Source organism: Quercus robur, chromosome 3 (assembly GCF_932294415.1).
Source record: "Quercus robur chromosome 3, dhQueRobu3.1, whole genome shotgun sequence".
Taxonomy (NCBI): Eukaryota; Viridiplantae; Streptophyta; class Magnoliopsida; order Fagales; family Fagaceae; genus Quercus; species Quercus robur.
Window position 1 is genome coordinate 11120469 of NC_065536.1, and position 22194 is coordinate 11142662.

Sequence of the window (22194 nt, forward strand, 5' to 3'; positions counted from 1 at the left end):
TGTCTTGATCTTTGTTTAAAGTACTACCTTCAAGTTTTTATTTTCTTTCTAACTCAAAGGTTAGAAAAGTCTTACCATCTTGATCATAGCATTTCTAAAAAATTAAAGCTTTTTTTCTTTTAAACTATCAAATCAATAGATAAATAATTATAAAATGTTTCAACTAATTTAATGGTAATATTAATATATAATTTTCTTCTTTCTTCTTTTCTTTTCTTTTATGATACTAGAAAACCAATAGTTTTAAGTCATATAATTCTGCATTGTAATAATAATGTCATAAATGGGTTATGAGGTGGATTCACCAAATAAATGGACCAAATTTTATGATCTAGTCCACTTGCAATTTTTGTTTTTCTTTTTGTTTTGTAATGAATAGGTCCACATGCATTGTACATATGGGTCAATCATCTCAATTATGGGCTTCCATCAATCATAGTAAAGATAGAGGATTAGGTGGGCTCAAAACTACTTCTAGATTTCTTTGCCGTACAAAAAAACAATAAAAAACAGCCCCCTGACTGGAAGAGTTGGTCCTTTAGACTTGTTGTTGAGTATAGTATATATGGTGCCTGTGCCAATTACAAATGTGGCCTATCTAATAATTCTTCACCACATCTTAATTTGTATTCAAGAATGTTAAATATATGTATAATATAAACAATTCAAATAAAACAAATAAAATAATTGAGATACATTGGCTTAAAACTTTTTCTAGTCTAGATATTTAGAACTACTACAAATCAACTCAATACAAAAAGCCGCCCTCTGATCTGACTAGAAGAATTGTTGGTTTGGACTTATTGTTGAGAATGGTATAGTGCCTGTGACAATCACGATGGCCTTTTTTTTTTTTTTGTCTGAATAACAAACGTGGTTAATAAGTCTTCAGCACATTTTTCGTTCTCATTCAAGAAAATATGTATGGGTTATGTTAATAAATCATTTTTAAAAAGTTTTGCATCAGACAAATATAAAAAAAAAAAAAAAAAAAAAAAAAAATCAAAACAATTACTTTTTCTTTTTTCATAAAAAAATTTTAAATATCCTCCCTAAACCAATGAAGTTAGTGCATCCATTTATATATATATATATATATATATAGATAAGATAAAGTTTTAACTATAAAATTAATTGTAGCTTTAGACTACAATCTTACTCAATAAAATAAACATTACTGCATATTTTAAAAATATAATCATTAAATTACATGTTCTTTACACTTTTAATACATATGTCAAATTTTGTGTCAATAAGATATTATTTACTATATGATTTATAAGTTTATATTTAATACATAATTTTATACTACAAAAACTTACAATTTATTGATGACATAGCTATTGATGCTTAATTTTCTTGAAATTTTGCAAGTATGGAGAATATAAAAAGAAGATGTCATCCAATCGTGAATTTGTCAAAATTTACCTCTAATAAAAAGATATTAAATAAAGTTGTAGTTTAAGACTACAACTAATTTTATAGCTAAACTTTATCTATATATATATATATATATATATAATTTAAACCAAACAAATATCGAAATGGATAATTTTGAATTTTCAGCCCTATTCTTGATGGCCTTTGACCACTGTGGTATATGGATATATATTACATGATTCCCATTTCCGTGCTAAATAATGAGTTAAAGAAAAGAAGATGAGAAAGTGGTAATGATGATGGATTCATTTAATCTAATGGCTTAAATCTTTGACACCTCACCAAATAACAAAAAGACTATTTTGCCCTTAAAAAATTTCACCCGTCCACTGTTTCAGTTTCGGCCCTAACTTTTCATAAACTCAAAATTTTTTTTTTTTTTTTTCACTCTCTTTCTCTCTGCCTCTCCTTCAACCCATTCTCTACCTCTCCTTCAATCCATTGTCACAGCAGCCCGGTACCAGTGAGTTCTATGAATCAAAATCATCACTTTTTTTAATAGTGATTATAGAGTTATTATTATAATTTTTGCATGTCACTGACATTATCTCCTATAGATCAAGACATCCAAAACAAAAACCCAACAAAAAAAGAAGCAAGATTTATTATCTCCTATAGGAACCTCAATCTTTTTTGCCCAAAAGAACCTAGATCACAAAAAACAAACCTTTTTTCCTTTTTTTTTCCTCAGTTTTTAAGAGTAACAAGAGCAAGAGCAAACCAATAATGTTTGATTTCTTAGAACGTCAGAATACTACTCAGACACGAAAAGGACAAGTCAATGAGAGAAACTAATCACCTAATCACCTTCTTCCGTACAACAACAACAGGTAATTCAGTACAAATCCGAACTAAGAAAAAGAAGCAAAAGAGACCCAACATAAAAACAAGAAAAAACCCAGCAGAGCACACCACCAACTAGTCTTGAAAATATGGCAGAACCCTCAAACTGTAAGAAAAACAGTCAAACAAAATTGAAAGCAAAAAGGGAGGTTGTTGAGCTTGTGAAGAGTTGTAAAGGGCACTAGATAAGAGATCAGAAAACTCGGAATAAACCCACAAACAAAAAAACAATTTGGGGTCCAAGAAGCTTAAAACAATTCAAAGAACCAAATCAGACACATACTTATATAGAAACAAGATCATGAATTATTTATTAAAAGCAGAAGGATGATGATGAAACAATAATATAATATATATATATATATATATATATATATATATATATGAGAGAGCAAGAGAGAGAAAAAAGAGGATATACTTGTGGTATTAGAGATAAGAAGAAAGGAAAGTGGCAAAGGCTGTTGGGTCTGGGTGAATACTGAAAAAGCTTCCTTTTTTTTTTTTTTTTGAGTTTGCTTTCAAAGCCAGTGTATAATGTATATAATAAATTATGAATGACAGATTTTGATCATTTGAGAAAAAAATTTTGAGTTTATGAAAAGTAAGGGCTGAAACTGAAACGGTGGGCGGGTGAAATTTTTTAAGGGCAAAATAGTTTTTTTGTTATTTGGTGAGGTGTCAAAGATTTCACCCATTAGATTAAATCTACGGGATATAAATCCTAATGATGATAATCACACAGATAGATTTTTTTCAACAGGTAATGATGATGCTCATGGAAAAGCGAAACAGTGATAGAACCTTGATCAATAACCACCCAATCAAGATCATTGTCAATTTATTGAGAGCCAGTAATGATAAAGTCATGGCCGGAAAACTTGGGTCTTTTCTAGTTGGCTTAAGTCTTCTCCTTAACCGTGTTAAACAAAAAAGAGTATCTAGTGGAAAACGAAAAAGAAAAAGCAAAAAGCAAGACCAAGACCAAGTCCAAGAACAAGAACTGAAAAAAAAAAAACCAAAATCACAAACCAATCTGGAAATAACTCGCATGTCTCCATATAGGAGTAAAGGCCAGAAATTCAAGCATGGTTTTGGGTTGTTTCCATTGTTTCTTTTAATAACATGGTCACCATTAGAAGACTAGTAGCTTAAACAACAAGAAAATATATCTTGAAGAAAAGAAAGAAAGACCCAAAAGTAGTACTGGTTATGAACGATATGGAGAAAAGAAGAACTAACCAGGGTCACCATTAACAGCACTTATGAGCTGAAAAGAAACCTTTTGGCCTAACAACTCAAGGAAGCCATCAAGAACAGAGGCATTGAAATCATTGAAGTCCAAAACATTCTTTTTCATCAACACCACTTTCCCTTCAACCTTCTTGTTCCCACTTTCATCATCGCCAGTGATCTTGTTGATGATGTTCTGAAGCATCTCTAACTGTTTCGAGCACTAAGCAAAGAATATGATAAAGAAAGTTTAGTTTTTTAGAGAGAAAAAAGTTTGTTGTTGGATGTGAGGAATGTGAAGAGAAGGGTTCCTTGTACTTATAGAGAGAAGATTAGAAAATGACATTTACAATGAAGCTTCATTTTGTGCATGTTTGTGGGGTATACGTTCCTCTTATTTTCTTGGTGTGAAAGTTGCTGTTCCTTTTTTTTAATATATATAAATTCATCTCTATAAAGAAAATTCTTGTTCAATTCTGGGGACGAACCTGTCAAAGGTCGTATGAGACACGTTCATAATCCTTGGGATTGTTTTACATACTTTAAATTGTACCACATATACAATAATGCAATTTTATTTCCTGCATTTTAAAGATAGGGAAAGAGAGATATATATATATATATATATATAGTATATTGTAATAGTATTGGACCATTATTTAAAGCTCATGAAGCTTCAACTTTAGTGGGTAGTTTCCTTGAGTCAGTCTGTCAAATTTGCATTTATTTTGCCTATTAATTAGTAGCGTAAGTAGGTCAAATTTGGATGGACTTAAGAAGAAGTTATCTATTAATTTGTTAAAATGTGATGAACATGAAAATATTAACAATCAGAGAAATTAACCATTTTTTTCTGTCATTAATTTCCCATAACTTAAATAAGAAAAAAAAAAAAAAAAGTCATTGGCTACTGATACAAGTGAATATATAGACGTTTAATGGCCATTTCGAAGGGGAATATGTGGCCCTATAGAAACCAAGTCTTTTTCCTTTTATGCTATAAGAAGAAAAGGAAAAAGAAAACAATAAATTAAATGTCTGCAATTCTGCCATGGCTAAGAGCATTTGCAGTAGTGTAGCTATATTGCAATATTGCTATATTTTAGCTACACTGTTGCTAAAATGATGCTCCAGCAGTGGAGCTAAATCTAAAAATTTTAGCTCCACTGTTCATGAGGAGCAAAAAAAAAATATATATATATATATATTTTTTAATCATCCGGGCATTAAAATAATGGCACTCTCTCTCTCTCTCTCTCTCTCTCTCTCTCTCTGAACATCACTCTCTCTCTCAATCCGGTCTCTCCAACTCGCCGCGATTCCACTCGGCGAAAATATCGGCGATTCCACTCACCATATTCCAACTCGCCGCGATTCCACTCGCCGTATTTAATTCCGTTGTGTACCAACGAAGGACCGTATCGGGCATCAACGAAGGACTGTATCGGGCACCTTCTTCGCCGCCCGATATGCCCATGCCGAGATACAGCAAGCCTTGCGACGAGACCTGTTCGATACGACGCTCGATGTTTAGGTACCATTCATTGCCACCGTCAATGATGGAGTCGCCTGGCTCCATGAAAGAGGAGACGGCGGCAATGGTTTGATCGACCGGGGAGCTGGCCTTGACGAGGATGACGATGGATCTGGGGAGCCGATCTCCGATTTGTGCTGGGTTTGTCTCCAGTTGGTGATTTTGTTTGGTCTAGATTGAGGATTTGGGTTTTTTTTTTTTTTTTTTTTTTTTCTGTTGTAGACTGGTGGTGGTGGTGGATGTTTGTGCTGTGTGGTGGTGGTGATATATTATTTTATTGTAGTAGAAATATTATTATTTTATTGTAGTAGAAATATTATTTTATTGTGATGAATATATTATTTTATTGTGTTGAAAGCTAAAATAGATTCACTGCTGCAGCATGTGTGTAGGTAAAATAGATAAAGTAACTTTTGATGGAACTAAATTGCTAAAAATTTAGCTCCACTGCTGTGGATGCTTATCTGTGCTTTAAAATTTAGCTAAATTGCAATCTGTGCTTTAAAAAAAAAAAATCAAATTATAATATTCTTCATCCAATAACTTTATACTACTTATAAATTACTATTCTTTGGGACCGGTCATCCCTCAACATGTTCTTTATCAATGTGGCAACTCTTTACTCTTGTCTATTGCAGCTTTTAAAATTGGTTTAATATATCCAATTGGAATCTCTATCACTTTGGCTCTTTCTTTTTCTTTTTTTTTTCTTTTTTTGAGACAACCCGACCTGAAGGCTAATTGGCTTTTTCTTTAAAATGTGCATTTACATGTATGTAGTTTTGTTTGGTTTATAAGATATGAGGATTGAGGATTTGATTTATTATCAAATTTAATTATATAACCAATTAGCAAACCATATTACACATATCTTTTACATGATATATCATTATCTTCTTATTATATAATAAAGTTATTAGCCACACTATTCACAATCTTTCCATGACAATTTTTCGGGTTCCGAATTACTATTAAAAAAACCTTCCTATCTTTTTCTTGGGTATTGCAAGTGTTGGACGTACACGTTTTTTTTTTTTTTCCTTAATTTATTAATATATAGTTGATGTGCTACCCATACCATAATATAAGATTTGAGAAGCAGTCTAACATGGTGTGCATTGAGTTGTTAATTTCAACCTGTTATTATGATATGGGTCAATATTGGACACTTTTTGTACAGAAAAACCTCTTTTGACGTGTGTGAGCTGAGCACACATGTATGGGCACGTGGTTAATTCATTCATGAAAGAAATTAAAGATATACTGCTTGATCTTGAAACTAAATTTAGAAATAAAATTACTTTTTACTTTACGGCACATGGTATAATTTTTTTTGTGAGCAAATTTTCTAGTATAATTAATACTCTTCTCTATATATGTTACTATTATAATTCAAGTATGGTTCAGCATCGTTTGGCATTAGTCCTTTTTTTTTTTAACAAAAAGTTTGGCATTTGCCCTAATTGCATTTATTTTAAGCATTTACATATATGCCTTTACAATTATGTATTGGTTTAGCGACGTATTTTGAGCCAAAGGACAGTACTTTTGTTTTTTTTGTTGGCCCAACTCATTTAAGTGCTAAGGAAATTAAAATTGACCCATCTAGAATGAACAAAGTTTGACTACAAATTATGGTTGTAGTCTAAAACTACAACCAACAATAAAATGATGACATGTATTCTCTTACTAAACCAGTTTAAGTGATTCTATACAATCATTTTAAGTGAGTCACATGATAGTGGCATTCTATCATCTTATTGTTGGTTATAACCTTAGGCTACAATCACATTTGTAACTGAATTCTATACATCTAAAATTATTATTATTTTTTTTTAGAATCAAGTTTGCATAGCTTTAATTTCATATCTAGAAAATCAAATACAAAATCATTGGAAATATCTAGAGGAACCTCTTCCAAAAATTCTTCCTCCCTCTTGTATTTTTGGTATTAAAAAAATGGACATAAATTTCAGCAATATGCCCCCTAGATTTTTATTAAAATCATGTAATGCATTTATATAGTTAACTAATGCATTTTTTATTCCCTCTAATTATTCTTATATCATACATAGTTTATTCAATTAAGGTGTATTTGATGTATGCCTAATTATATATTATTTTTATTAAATTGACTTGTATATTTTTAGACTTGTTAAGACTTACTTTCTTTCCCATAAAAAAAAAAAGACTTACTTTCTTCTTCTTCTTCTTTTTTTTGCAAAATTGTAAAAGACTTATTTGATATAAATATTTTTATTTACATAAGAAAATATCATATGTTAAATTAAAATTACAAACATTCCATGTATAAGCAATAAAAAATAATATATATATATATATATATGTGTGTATTATATTCTTCGGATTTAATTTTTTTATACATTTTTTCTCAAAAAAAAATTTATATATTTAGCTTGGCTCCTCCTAAAAATATTTTCTAGCTTTGCCATTAGCGTTTACAACAACATTACCGTACTTACGTACATGATAGAAAGAGTAGTATTTTAGACAGCCAATGATGGATTTTGTGTCTTTGAGGATGTGGCCAAAAGCAAAGAAGGATACTTCCTCATTTTGAAGGGATTTTATTACAATCTCTGTGTCACCTTCTAAGACCATGTTGTTGGGTTATATAGAGTCTAGTTTGTGTTTAATCCAAATTATGACTCAACACAATATAAAACTTCTATATTTTTAATAGGAGATTTTTTTAGGCTTAGTTCACGAAGCGGAGGCTTGGGCCGATAGGCTCATGCCAAATATAAATACCGTTGTGCATCCTTTGCAAGAGATATAAATACCGTTATTTTAGATTAAGGTTAGTTGTGTTGTTAATTTTGAGAAGAAAAAAAAAAACTGTATAAATGCATCTTGTCTTTATTATTGTAACTCTGTCAACGTAGGCAAATTGTTGAACTACAAAATTTTTTGTTTCATGTGATTGCTTTGTGTTATTTTTCTCTCAGTTCTCATTGTCTTATAGATTTGAAAATTCGTATTTATTCCCAACAATTCTTATGGATATCAGTGAATCAATATCCTGAACAAATTGTTTAGATTTATTGATAACTATACCATGAAGTTTTCTTCTTCTTCTTTTTTTTGGATAAAATACCATAAAGTTATTAAAATCTTAATAATTTATTGATAATTAAAAGGTTTAGATTTTGCTAAAACCTCAATATTTAAACAAACATTTAATATCATTTATTACTAGTTTAAAATCTTATTTAATATTAATGACGTGACCAAATTTAAACCACTAATTTATTAATAAATTGTCAAAATTTTAAGAAGTGAGTGGGAGAAAATTTGGTAGGAAGATATACCTACGTGCATTCATGAGTAGCAAATTACTTCTAATATACCAAATGGCTCTGTTTTGTAATGCTGGTGCCTTTTGATTCTGGAACGCATTGTTTCCGGGTGCTTTTGGAATATGAATGAAAGCTTTCAAAAAAGAAAAATTGAAGAAATCTGTAATAAAATTATCATAAAAATTCCAAATAATCTCAACGGAAGTTTAAAAGGAAAAATTATATTATAATACGGTTTCAAGTGAACTTCTTTCCTTCCTTCTCCAAAAAAAAAAAAAAAAAAGTGAACTTCTTTCTTAGTATATCTGAATTTTATACATGTGAATTGTAGTTATTGTGAGAATATGATATTGTAAGCTCGCCTTTATCGTGAGAATATGATATTGTAAGTTCGCCTTTATCTTTCACACAATGGTGACTTAATTTAATATGAATTAACTCAATTGATAAAGTCTCTTATAATTGAATAAGATATTTAAAGTTCAAACTCCACTTATACCAAAATTAATTGGTATTTTAACATACGATAAGAAAAATCAATATACTCATACACTGAAATTCTATTGTATCTATTAAAAAATAAGTATGACAAATTCCGGGCACTACGACACTCTATGCAAAGGACAGCTAGGCTATTCATGCTTATTGGATCATTATATTTTAAGCTATGATAAATGAGAAGTGATATTGCAGCAACCAATGAGTAGTAATTTTATAATCGAATAAGATATTTGAAGTTTAAATTTCTACTACACCAAAATTAGTTGGTATCTTAACATGATGATAAAAAAATTATTATATTCATACGTTGAAATTCTATTATATCTATTAAAAAATATGTATAATGAAATTCGGGCATTAAGACACTCTATTCAAAGGACAGCCAGGCTATTCTTGCTTATTGGATAATTATATATAAAGCTATGTCAAATATGAGAAGTGATATTGCAGCAACCATTGCTATCTGGTACAACAATTAGTCCTCTCGCATGTGGTAGAGCCGTCAACGAATTCTTTAGGATAGATGTATCATATATGGGTCAAGACATCAAGGTTTCAGCTCTTACAAGTTAGTATATTGCCAAAAAACAAATCACATGTTCCTCAGTAGTATGATTGGAATTGGATACAATTAAACCGTGAATTTTTTTTTTAAATTCATATTTAATTTTATGAAATTATTTTTACTTTTATTTCTAGTAGAAAAAGAAAAAACTTAAAGAGGAGTAGGCAACTCCTACATGCCTCAAATACATATTATAACCTCTTTCTCTCATTCTCACTGTCTCACACAAAAGTAAACCTTATATACCTAATATATTAATAAAATTTACCTTTTTTTTAGCAAAAGGTAAGCGATATTTTATTAAGAAAAACAAGAACTAACAAAAACTAAGACAGATCCAATTGGAATACAACATTCAAATCATTAGGTAAATCCTCTACCCATACATCAATATCTGCAACTAAAGCTGATTGCCTAGCAAGATTGTGAGCTAATCGGCTCCCATTCCTTCTGACATGTTGAAACTGACACCGTCAAATTTACTTTGACGTGAGATGTTGGTAACTGTCATATACCAAGTAAATTCAATTTCGAGATAGTTTTTTAAAAAAATAAAAAATAAATAAAAAACCTTGACTTGATTAGGAAACCTCCTACCACTCTAATGCCCCTCTTAATCATAAGCTCATGTTACCTGCAAAGACAAAGAAACAAGCTCCAAGCAGAGTATCGAGAGAACCAAAAAATGAAATTTAATGCATATGTACAATGTTACAAACTAAGGATCTGTTTGGATACAACTTATTTTACTGAAAATTGAAAATTGAAAACTGAAAACACTGTAGCAAAATAATTTTTAAATGTGTAAAAAATTACTGTTCACTCTTTTTTACTATTCATATGCCTTGGTGCACTGTTCATGTCCCATGAACAGTGCACCAGGCGCTGGTCTTTAAAAAAAAAAAAAAGGCTAAAAACGTGTACGCGCAACGCAGACGTGCAATCCAAACCCCACCTAATCAATAGAAAAGGTAAAATCTCATTATTTGCTTCATTGGAAGATCAAATTGCTGACTATCATTGCAAATGAGATTCCAAACAACATTTTTCAGCGTTTAAACGCTGAAAATTGTGGTTCTTAAAATAAATAAATAAAATGCATTTGGTAAGGGTGTTTTTTTTTTAAGTATTTAAGTAACGTTGCTCATTTTAGGATGTTTAAATATTGAATTTAGAAAACTCTTTTACCAGTTTTTAGATTTCAAACAACTTTGCTCAATAGTACTTAATTTTGTAAATATTTTGAAAAACATAAGGCCCACTTGGTTAGACAACACATAAAACTTCCTTTTTCAATTCCAACCAAGGGGCCCACTTGTCATTTAAAAAAAAAACACACACACACACACACATACCAAGTACACAATTATGTTTTTCACACAACGAAACATGTTATTTAGAACATGGTATGAAGCAAATTTTTTTCTTTATGAATACTGTAAACACGTATTTTCATAATACTTTTTAAACAACAGTTTTCACATCATTTGAAATAACGATACTAGAAATCTTCAACCAAACAGACCTTTAATTTTAGCATCACTCACAACTCAATTCTCAAAACTGGGGCCGATTGGTAAGATTGTTCTAGTAACATTGTTTATATTTTTTGAAAATACGTGTAGGTGAAAAAGTGTATGAAAATACGTGTAATGTTGTTTAAAAATTGAAAACATGTGTTTAAACATATGTACCAAACGGGCCTATATCCCATGACTCAAAAGTCAAAATGCTATCCCATATCTCTTATCTTATGCTCCATTTGCCTGTTATTATGAAAATCCAATTACCAAACATTTTACCAAACATATCAAATCATAAAGGTTGTCATACTTAAAATATGGAGTCATTGCAAGTATTCACCCTAGAGTATAGGCTTATCTGTAATTCTCGTCTTATATGACAAATCAATACCCTATTCTCAATTCTATATATATATATATAAACTCTATTTTCAAAATTAAAACCCCTACTTATTTTCAAATTTAATAAATTATTGGACAAATTGGGTGATGGGATAACTAACAAATTTGTTACCAATAATTTGCAATGCCCAACCTATAAAACCTCAGTACTGTTACTTATTCTAACACTCATTTGAATGATGCCATGTATGGTGTTGAGTTTATGAAATTTCAATAAAATAAGAAGTCTTTATGTCGCGTTACAAAGGGCCTCATTTCAAAAAAATACGACGTTTGGGGGCTTTACCGGGACTAACTAGTTGTAAAAAATATAGCCTATATTGAAGATTACAATCCCATGATATAGGATTAGGGATGGCAATTTAAATCCAACCCGTGGATACCCGGCCTGGCCCGACCCTAATGGGCCGGATTTTACCCGGCCTGATAAAGAATAGGGTCGGGTATGGGTTTTTAAAAAAAAAACCCGAAGCGGGTCTGGGTCGGGTTCGGGTTTTTATAAAAAACTCGAAACCCGACCCGAATATGACCCGGTTTCTGTAATTACAAAAAGACCCCTTATATATATATATATATAGTTGTAATGTAAACCCTATTTCCCTAACCCAGCCGCCTCTCATAATCTGATCTTATTTCAATTTCACGCCCTCGGCCCCTCACGCCCTCAGCCTCACGCCTTAGCCTCACATTTCCAACTCACAATGTCACTCACTCACTGTCTCACACGGCCACAAGCCCACAAGCAGTCAAGCACAGGCAGTCGCAGTCGCCGTTGCCGATCTCACTCTGTCGCCGCACGGTCACAAGCCTACAGCTCTCTACTCTTTCAACTCTGTTCATCCTCACCGTCGCCGATCTCACTGTTGCACAGCCCTCTGCCCCTCTCATCTTCCTCGTCCATGGCCTCACGGCCTCGCTCCACCTCGATCTCCATTTTTTTTCTTTTTTCTTTTTCTTTTTTATTTTCTGGGTTCAGTTCGTCTCAATGTGAGTTTGTGTTTGTGATTTTGAAAGGGAAAATTATAGATCTAAAATTTGTGTTTGGTTTGTGATTATGAAAGGGAAAATCATAGATCTAACATTTATGTTTAGGATTTCTGTGTTTATGTTTGTGATCGTGTTTGGATTTGTGTTTGTGTTTGTGATTTTGGGCCGGAAAATCATAAATCGAAGTTTGTGTTTCCGATTTTGGGCTTGGCTGGGCATGAGGGGACGAGGCCCGCGGGGCCCACGGAGGCCCAACGAGGTGGGTTTGGGGTTAAGAAAAAAACCCGTTTAATAAACGGGCCGGGTTCGAGTTTTTAGGACAAACCCGCGGGTCGGGTCCGGGTATGGAAAAACCTGGCCTGAACCCGACCATTGCCATTCCTATATAGGATAGATAGCAATAATTAACTTTAATATATACTAAAAAATAAAATAAAATAAAATTTCCTTCAACATTATTTGAAGGTAATTCGGGAGGTGTTTGGTACATGTACTTAAAAACTGAAAACATGTGTTTAAAAATATGTATGGAAATATATGTGGGTAAAAAAATGTATGAAAATACGTGTAATGTTGTTAAAAAACTGAAAACATGTATTTGAGTGGGTGTATCAAACAGGGCCTTGATCTCTTAAACATTTTGCACGTTCCAAAAATCAAATAGTTTTGCTGGCTTTGACATGATTTGCCAACTTATGACCAAATTAAGTTTGGCCACCCTAATTTTGAAGGTTTCTCATAATTTGTTCCAACTTGCCTAACTTTCATCGTCTTTTCAAACAATAACTTTCAAACAATATATATATATATATATATTGGGATTAGTGATCAAACTCATGGTTGACACTTTAAAAAGTTTCCTTTGTGATACTGTTTCTTCATAAAATCTAATTTAAAAACCAAATGACAATTAGCAATACTTAAATACCTTGCATTTGGTTGATTAAAAATCAAAGTTGACCCTACTTTCTTTCTTTCTTTTTTTAATGAAAATTTTATCCTACTTTCTGTTGTGCAGCATGTCTCATAGGAAGATGAAATCTTAAATTAATTCATTTGGGTCATTGTTTTGGGTCAATGTTTTTTAAATCGTGTTTATCTGCTTTGCAATAAGGACTGTAGGATTGTGGACTATTCCATTATGTATACGTGTCTTTGGACGGAGCTATCATTCGACGCAATGCCCCCCAATTTTTTTAAAAATATATTATTATATTATTATATGTGTGTACTAATTTTAGCAATTTTGTTTTATAAAATTACATTTTGTTTCCCTTAAACAATATCATTGATTCTTTTAAGCATAATACAATACTCACAAACTTTTTTACAATATTTTTACAATTATTTTGGTAGCAAATTCTTATTGGATGACATAATAGCCACCACTGACATCATTTTTTTACTTACTAGTAGCACTTATCATTTCAGTAATTTATTAAAAAAAAAATTATAACTCTAGCATTTTTCTCATTTTAGTGACCATAAAAAAAATATTTATAGATTTAAATTCTAAAACAAAATATACAAGCCCAAAAAAAGAAAAAGCTCAACAACAAAATTATCAATAGTAAAACTAAAACAATTTAAACTCAATTAACCAATTTTATCCAAAATAAACAACTCTGCCCTTTAAAAAATTCTAGAAAAAAATAATTTTGTTCTTACCCACAAAAAAAAAAAAATAGCAACTAAGTAGTAACAAAGTCAGATGTTTAAACCGCTATACACAATCAACGATAAAATTGCTCCAAACTCAAAGTTCTAACTCTGTCCTGCATGTCTTACTTGCTAGTTGCCATAGTTGATGTATATGCAAAAAACGTGATTCTATTTTCTTCATTTTTATTTGTGCCCAAGAATTTTGATAGAAAAAGAATCATTCTTATCCACTCATTTCCAATTAGTTTCATGCAAACAAGTCGAGCTCAAAGAGACTTTTTCAGTTGGTCAGTATTTCAAACCAGGCTTGAGCATTATAAATTTTAGCCCAATTCATCATTTTATTACAATCACATTTTGAAGTGTCAATCAATTGTCCATTGAAATTTCTCACCAAATCCATTACACTGAAAAGTTTTTCCATTTTTCATTCCTTCACTCCTCTGGCCCCAAAGAAAAGAACAAGGGCTTTGTTGCGGAAACCGGAAAGCCGAATCTAAAAGCTGGATGGGCTAGTAACAGAAGAATCGGAAATAGGATTTGAGAAATTATTGGGCGGTGGCAATAAACTTTTTTCGTTTGTAAATTGTAATGGGCTTTGGCTAGCAATAAACTTTGAACAACTTTGTTTGGGCTTTATAGGGCCCATTTGGTAATGTTGTTTAAGTGTTATGAAAATACGTGTATATGAAAAAATGTCGTGGAAATGCTGAGAAAATTGCATCTAAAAACCAGCTTGATTAAGAATTTCAAATCCCACCTTCAAACTCAAGGATTATATATATATATATATATATATTTTTTTTTTTTGAGATTAGTGATCAATTAAACTCATGGTTGACACTTAAAAAGTTTCCTTTGTGATACTGTATCTTCATAAAATCTAATTTAAAAACCAAATGACAACTAGCAATTCTTAAATACCTTGCATTTGGTTGATTAAAAATCAAATTTGACCCTACTTTCTTTCTTTCTATTTTTTTTTAATGAAAATTTTGATCCTACTTTCTGTTGTGCAGCATGTCTCGTAGGAAGATGAAATCTTAAACTAATTCATTTGGGTCATTGTTTTGGATCAATGTTTATTCATTGAAAGGAATGGTGATGGGCCACAAATATAAGATAATGAAAATGACATACCCATAACAATTGTGATGATATCTACTAGTCAAGGAGAATGGTTGACAATCATGTGACCAATAGTAGTATTTGTATAGAATTGTCTATAGTTCAGATCACGTGACCCTAGCCCCAAGAAAGGAAAAAGATAAGGTAAGGGCCGACAATAGGGTTAGAGAAACAAAAACATTTTCCAGATGTAGTTTTCTCTTATCTTTATAATTACGCATGAGAAAAGTCCCGTGGTAGCTCTTAGACTACTTGTTAGAAGAGAATTAGGTTTGTTTTGCTTATATATTGCGTATCATGGTTTAATATGTATGATTAGCCACCCAAAACGACTCTAGTTATTATCTTGGTTGAGATGGTGAAACAAATGAAAATATATAAAATATAAGAATGATGGAAATATGGAAGTATGGAAAATGTTTCAGTTTCTCTTACTTGTATAGTAGGGACTGGGAGGATGATTAAGTGAAAATAAAAAGATTGAAAATGTAATTTGCATAAATTTATTTTTCTTGCCTAATTAAATTTGAAGCAATTTTTTTTTTTTTAAATTAGCATATAAAAATAATTTTCTTTTCTATTTTGTTATATCTATTAAATTAGTAGAGATGAATATGTCCCATTTCTTATGTTATGTTATTTACCTATCAATTTTATACAATAAAAATTGTGATAAGTTGAAATAAACACATCACCAAAAAAAAAATCAAAATATTGTGCAAAATAAATAGGCAACAGATGTACATACCACAACAATATGATGATTCATGAAAAACAAATAAAATAGAAATTTCAAAATAAAAACCGCTAGGGGGTCACAAGTTTAAAATAAGGGTGTGTTTGGATATCGCTTATTGCTGAAAATTGAAAATACTGTAGCAAAATAATTTTTAAATGTGTGAATAGTGCTATGAGACCCAGTTTTGAAGTTGTTTTTGCTGAAAAAGTACTTGTGAATTTCGATGGCCCTTTTTTGTTTGAATAACAAACGTGGTTAATAAGTCTTCAGCACATTTTTCGTTCTCATTCAAGAAAATATGTATGGGTTATGTTAATAAATCATTTTTAAAAAGTTTTGACATTAGAAAAATATAAAAAATTAAAAAAAAAAATCAAAACAATTACTTTTTTCCTTTTTCATAAAAAATTTTAAATATACTTTTTAAACTAATGAACTTAGTGCATGACAAAGTTTAACTATAAAATTGGTTGTAGTTTTAGACTGCAAACTTACTTAATAAAACAAATATTATTGCATATTTTGAAAATCTAATCGTTAAATTGCATGTTCTTTACACTTTTAATATACATGTCAAATTTTGTGTCAATAAAATATTATTTACTATATAATCTATAATTTATATTTAATGAATAATCTTATACTACAAAAACTTACAATTTAAACAATTTATTAATGACATAACTATTGATATTTAATTTTTTTGAAATTTTGCAAGTATGTAGAATATAAAAAGAAGATGTCATTCAATGGTGAATTTCTCAAAATTTATCTCTAATAAAAAGATATTGAATAAAGTTATAGTTTAAAACTACAACTAATTTTGTATCTAAACTTTGTATATATATATATAATTTAAACAAAACAAATATCGAAATGGATAATTTTGAATTTTCAGCCCTATTCTTGATGGCCTTTGACCATGGCGGCATATGGATATATATTACATGATTCCCATTTCCGTGCTAAATAATTAATGAGTTAAAAAAAAGAAGATGAGAAAGTGGTAATGATGATGGATTCATTTAATCTAATGGCTTAAACCTCACCAAATAACAACACCAAATAACAAAAAGACAATTTTACCCTCAAAAAATTTCACCCGCCCACTGTTTTAGTTTCGGCCCTAACTTTTCATAAACTCAAATTTTTTTTGTCTCTCTCTCTCTCTCTCTCTCTCTCTCTCTCTCCTACGCAGCTGCCGCTCTCTGTCTCTCCTTCAACCCATTCTCTACCTGTCCTTCAATCCATTTTTTTCTATCATTAATTTCCCATACCTTAAATAAGAAAAAAAAAAAAAGTCATTGGCTACTGATACAACTATACAAGTGAATATATAGACCTTTAATGGCCATTTCGAAAGGGAATATGTGGCCCTATTGAAACCAAGTCTTTTTCCTTTTATGCTATAAGAAGAAAAGGAAAAAGAAAGCAATAAATTAAATGTCTGCAATTCTGCCCTGGCTAAGGTGCAATCTGTGCTTTTTTTTTTTCAAAAAAAAAAAAATTCAAATTATAATATTCTTCATCCAATAACTTTATGCTACTTATAAATTACTATTCTTTGGGACCTGTCATCCCTCAACATGTTCTTTATCAAAGTGGCAACTCTTTACTCTTGTCTATTGCAGCTTTTAAAGTTGGTTTAATATATCCAATTGGAATCTCTATCACTTTACATGTATGTAGTTTTGTTTGGTTTTTAAGATATGAGGATTGGCAAACTAGTGAATCGGTTCAAATTAATCGCTAACTTTTTTTTTTTTTTTTGGATGAATAATTAATCGCTAACTAAATATAGAAATGCGGATCACTAAGAACCTATGTAATTTTGGCAAAAAGACAACAAATAGTTCTACACTACCATTTCAATAAAAAGAAGATTACGCATGGAGAAACTAGAAAGTTGCGGTTGCACGGAAGAAATCTTAAATTGGTGAAACTGATTCGAGCAAAATAATTAGTCCCCATGGTCCTCTTAGTCCTAGGATATGAAAAAAAACACACCGATTGTCTCGTGAAAGGCATACATGAAGGGGTGCACGTTCATCGATGTGCATGCACATCTATTTATTTATCGATGAAAGTGCACCCCTTCATGGGGAGAGTTTTTTTTTTTTTTTTGATGGGAAAATTACTCTCTCGTTGGTCACAACACAGCATTATTGTTAAAACAAAATATTCCTCTAAAAAATAGAATAAAGTATAAGGGTACACCAATTTTATTTTGCAACCTCATATAATTACATTCTATGTAAGAATCGAACATTCTAATTAGGATGATTTAGATCCAACCAAGACCCTTTTTTTTTTAAAATGATCCGGTCCCATGCTAATTAACTGGCCCAAAACCCTACCTTAAACGGTCAAACCTGCTTATTGTAGGTGGATTAAGTTAAGTATAGGGTTAAACTTGTTACATATAAATTATTTTACACACTTCTAAAAATAATTGAAATTGTGATTTAAAGGTTGAAAATCATGGCTATATAAAACAGTGTAATAAACACTACTCTTCAATAACACACTCCAAAAAGTAACTAAAATCATAATTCATAACTTGAAGTCAAGTCACAATTTCAGTTACTTTCAGAGGTGTGTGTAAAACAGTTTGTGTAATAAACATTGTTCTTTAATACTTAGGCTACATCTAACACAAATAACAAATTAAGTTCATGGCAGAATGTCAACATTTTTACTCCAGATATCTATTTTTTTTTTTTTTTAAATGTTCACATTTAATTATTTAACCCATGATGTGTACACAAGACGTAGAAGACAATCAAAGCCCATTGCCACGGCAAGGCATGCATTATACACGTACCAGAATTTTTTGTGGTGATGTGGCCAAAGTTGGCAAGCATGTTCCAAGGGAGACACCATAATTGAGAAACCCTCCGACCACATGGGCTTTGGAAAAAACGCAGAAGTGCGAGCGAGGCCGTAACCGGTGATGCCCTCTGGGGATCGAACGGTACGTAGCTTTTGGTCCAATGGGAGAGCGAATAAACGCTTGGTTTGAAGTTCTAGCTGTTTAAGGAGGTCAATGGGAATGCCATGCATGGTTGGTGACTTGAAACAAACCCCATTGCTCACATGCATGTCGTATCAGCAATACTGCATTTGGGTCGGTAAGGTCTATGATGGGCGCGGACTCAAATGGGTCCGTGGGTATGGGTTGGTGGGGATCCGTGGAAAGGGTCCAAGTGTGAGAGTCGGGTAATGTGAGCACAGACTTGAAATCTAGTGGAATGATTTGGTTGAGGTGGATAGTATAATTAATACTCTTCTCTATATATGTTACTATTATAATTCAAGTATGGTTTAGCATCGTTTGGCATTAGTCCTTTTTTTCTTTTTTTTGAGAAAAAGTTTGGCATTTGCCCTAATTGCATTTATTTTAAGCATTTACGTATACGCCTTTACAATTATGTATTGGTTAGCTACGTATTTCGAGCAAATGGACAGTACTTTTGTCTTTTTCGTTAGCCCAAGTCATTTAAGTGTTAAGGAAATTAAAACCGACCCATCTAGAATAGACAGAGTTTGCTACAAATTAATTTGGTTGTAGCCTAAAATTACAACCAATAATAAAATGATGATATGTGTTCCCTTATTAAACCATGTTTAAGTAATTTTATACAATCATTTTAAGTGAGTCACATCATAGTGGTATATTCTATCATCTTATTGTTGGTTGTAACCTAAGGCTACAACCACATTTGTAGCCAAATTCTATACATCTAAAATTATTATTATTATTTTTAGAATCAAGTTTGCATAGGTTTAATTTCATATCTAGAAAATCAAATACAAACACTACAAGAAAAACGAGTTATTGCGGCGGGTGCGAAAATTGCCACTATATGTCGCCTATTGCGGCACGTTTTTGGCCCACCACTGTACATGAGATTTATTGCAATGTTCTATATGCCTGCCGCAATAGTTCTAGTACATATTGAACCCAACCCTATATTTCTTAATTCGATGTGAATTTTGACAAATTTACCATTAGATTACATTATCTTCATATTTTTTTCATGTTTTAAAATTTTCAAGATGATCAAAAATTAATAGTCATGTCATCAATCAATTGTTTGAATTCAAGTTTTGTAGTTTAAAATAATGCATAAAAGATGAGTTTAAAGATCAAATAGTAAATTACATCCGATCGGCATGAAAATTGGCATGCATATTAAGAACATATAGAAAATGTGATTCAACGGTTGGATTTTCAAAATATAAATTCAACAATAAGTTATAGGTTGGTGTAATATTTTTTAGAGTTACATCAAGTGTAACTTGAACTCAACTCTATATTTCTTAATTTGACATGAATTTTGACAAATATACCGTTAGATTACATTATCTTCATATATTTTTCATGCTTACAAAATTTCAAAGTGATCAAAGATTAATAGCCATGTCATCAATCAATTGTTTAAATTCAAGTTTTTGTAATTTAAAATAACGCCTAAAAGATGATTTTAAAGATCAAATGGAAAATTATATCTGATTGGCATGAAAATTGGCATGCATGTTAAGAACATATAGAACATGTGATCGAACGGTTGGATTTTCAAAATATGAATTCAACAATAAGTTATTGGTTGGTGTAACATTATTTAGAGTTACATCAAGTGTAATTTGAACCCAACCCTATATTTCTTAATTTGATGTGAATTTTGACAAATTTACCGTTAGATTACATTATCTTCATATATTTTTCATGCTTTAAAAATTTCAAGGTGATCAAAGATTAATAGTCATGTCATCAATCAATTGTTTGAATTCAAATTTTGTAGTTTAAAATAACGCATAAAAGATGAGTTTAAAGATTAAATGGTAAATTACATCTGATTGGAATGAAAATTCGCATGTATGTTAAGAACATATAGAAAATGTGATCTAACGGTTGGATTTTCAAAATATGAATTCAACAATAAGTTATTGGTTGGCGTAATATTTTTTAAAGTTATATTAGGTGTAACATGAACTCAGCCCTATATTTCTTAATTCGATGTGAATTTTGATAAATTTACCGTTAGATTAAATTATCTTCATATATTTTTTATGCTTACAAAATTTTAAGGTGATCGAAGATTAATAGCCATGTCATCAATCAATTGTTTAAATTCAAATTTTTGTAGTTTAAAATAATACATAAAATATGAGTTTAAAGATGAAATGGTAAATTACACCCGATTGGCATGAAACTTGGCATGCATGTTGGATTTTCAAAATATGAATTCAACATGTGATCCAACGGTTGGATTTTCAAAATATGAATTAAACAATAAGTTATTGGTTAGTGTAACATTTTTTAGACTTACATCAAATGTAACTTGAACTCAACCCTATATTTCTTAATTCGATGTGAATTTTGACAAATCTACCGTTAGATTACATTATCTTCATATATTTTTCATGCTTTAAAATTTTCAAGGTGATAAAAGATTAATAGTCATGTTATCAATCAATTGTTTGAATTCAAGTTTTGTAGTTTAAAATAATGCATAAAAGATGAGTCTAAAGATCAAATGGTAAATAACATCTGATCGGAATGAAAATTGGCATGCATGTTAAGAACATATAGAAAATGTGATCCAACGGTTGGATTTTCAAAATATGAATTCAACAATAAGTTATTAGTTGGTGTAACATTTTTTTAGAGTTACATCAAGTGTAACCTGAACCCAACTCTATATTTCTTAATTCGATGTGATTTTTGACAAATCTATCGATAGATTACATTATCTTCATATATTTGTTATACTTTTAAAATTTCAAGGTGATCAAAGATTAATAGTCATGTTATCAATCAATTGTTTAAATTCAAGTTTTTGTAATTTAAAATAACGCATAAAAGATGAGTTTAAAGATCAAATGGTAAATTACATTCATTTGGCATGAAAATTGGCATGCATGTTAGGAATATATAGAAAATGTGACCCAACGGTTGAATTTTCAAAATATGAATTCAACAATAAGTTATTGGTTGGCGTAACACTTTTTTTGAGTTACGTCAAGTGTAATTTAAATCCAACCCTATATTTCTTAATTCGATGTGAATTTTGACAAATCTACCGTTAAATTTTTAGAGTTACATCAAGTGTCTTCATATATTTTTCATGCTTACAAGAATGAATTTTTTATTACACTCTTCAAATCCAACGGTTAGATTTCAAATCTAAGAATGGCATGTGATAGACATGTGTTGTGTATTTATATGGCTATATATATTCTCTCAATCTAACTATCCATTTAGTCATACTAAATTTTTTTTTTAAAGTAAACGTAATTTTTTTTTTCTTTTTGAT

At 30.7% G+C, this 22194-nt stretch overlaps 1 protein-coding gene across 3 annotated transcripts in view; it reads right to left on the reverse strand.

Annotated features, from left to right (window-relative positions):
- LOC126717030 (probable linoleate 9S-lipoxygenase 5) overlaps nt 1-22194 on the reverse strand; it is a 62275-nt gene that overhangs the window by 4849 nt on the left and 35232 nt on the right. The window contains exon 2 of one of the 3 annotated variants that reach the window (XM_050418182.1): nt 3523-3661. The exons of 1 other annotated variant lie outside the window; for it this stretch is intronic. In XM_050418182.1, coding sequence (XP_050274139.1) covers nt 3523-3661 — 139 coding nt within the window. Of the gene's footprint in view, nt 1-3522; nt 3814-22194 lie in introns of those variants that run through there. One more of the 3 variants, XM_050418183.1, reaches the window with a different exon arrangement.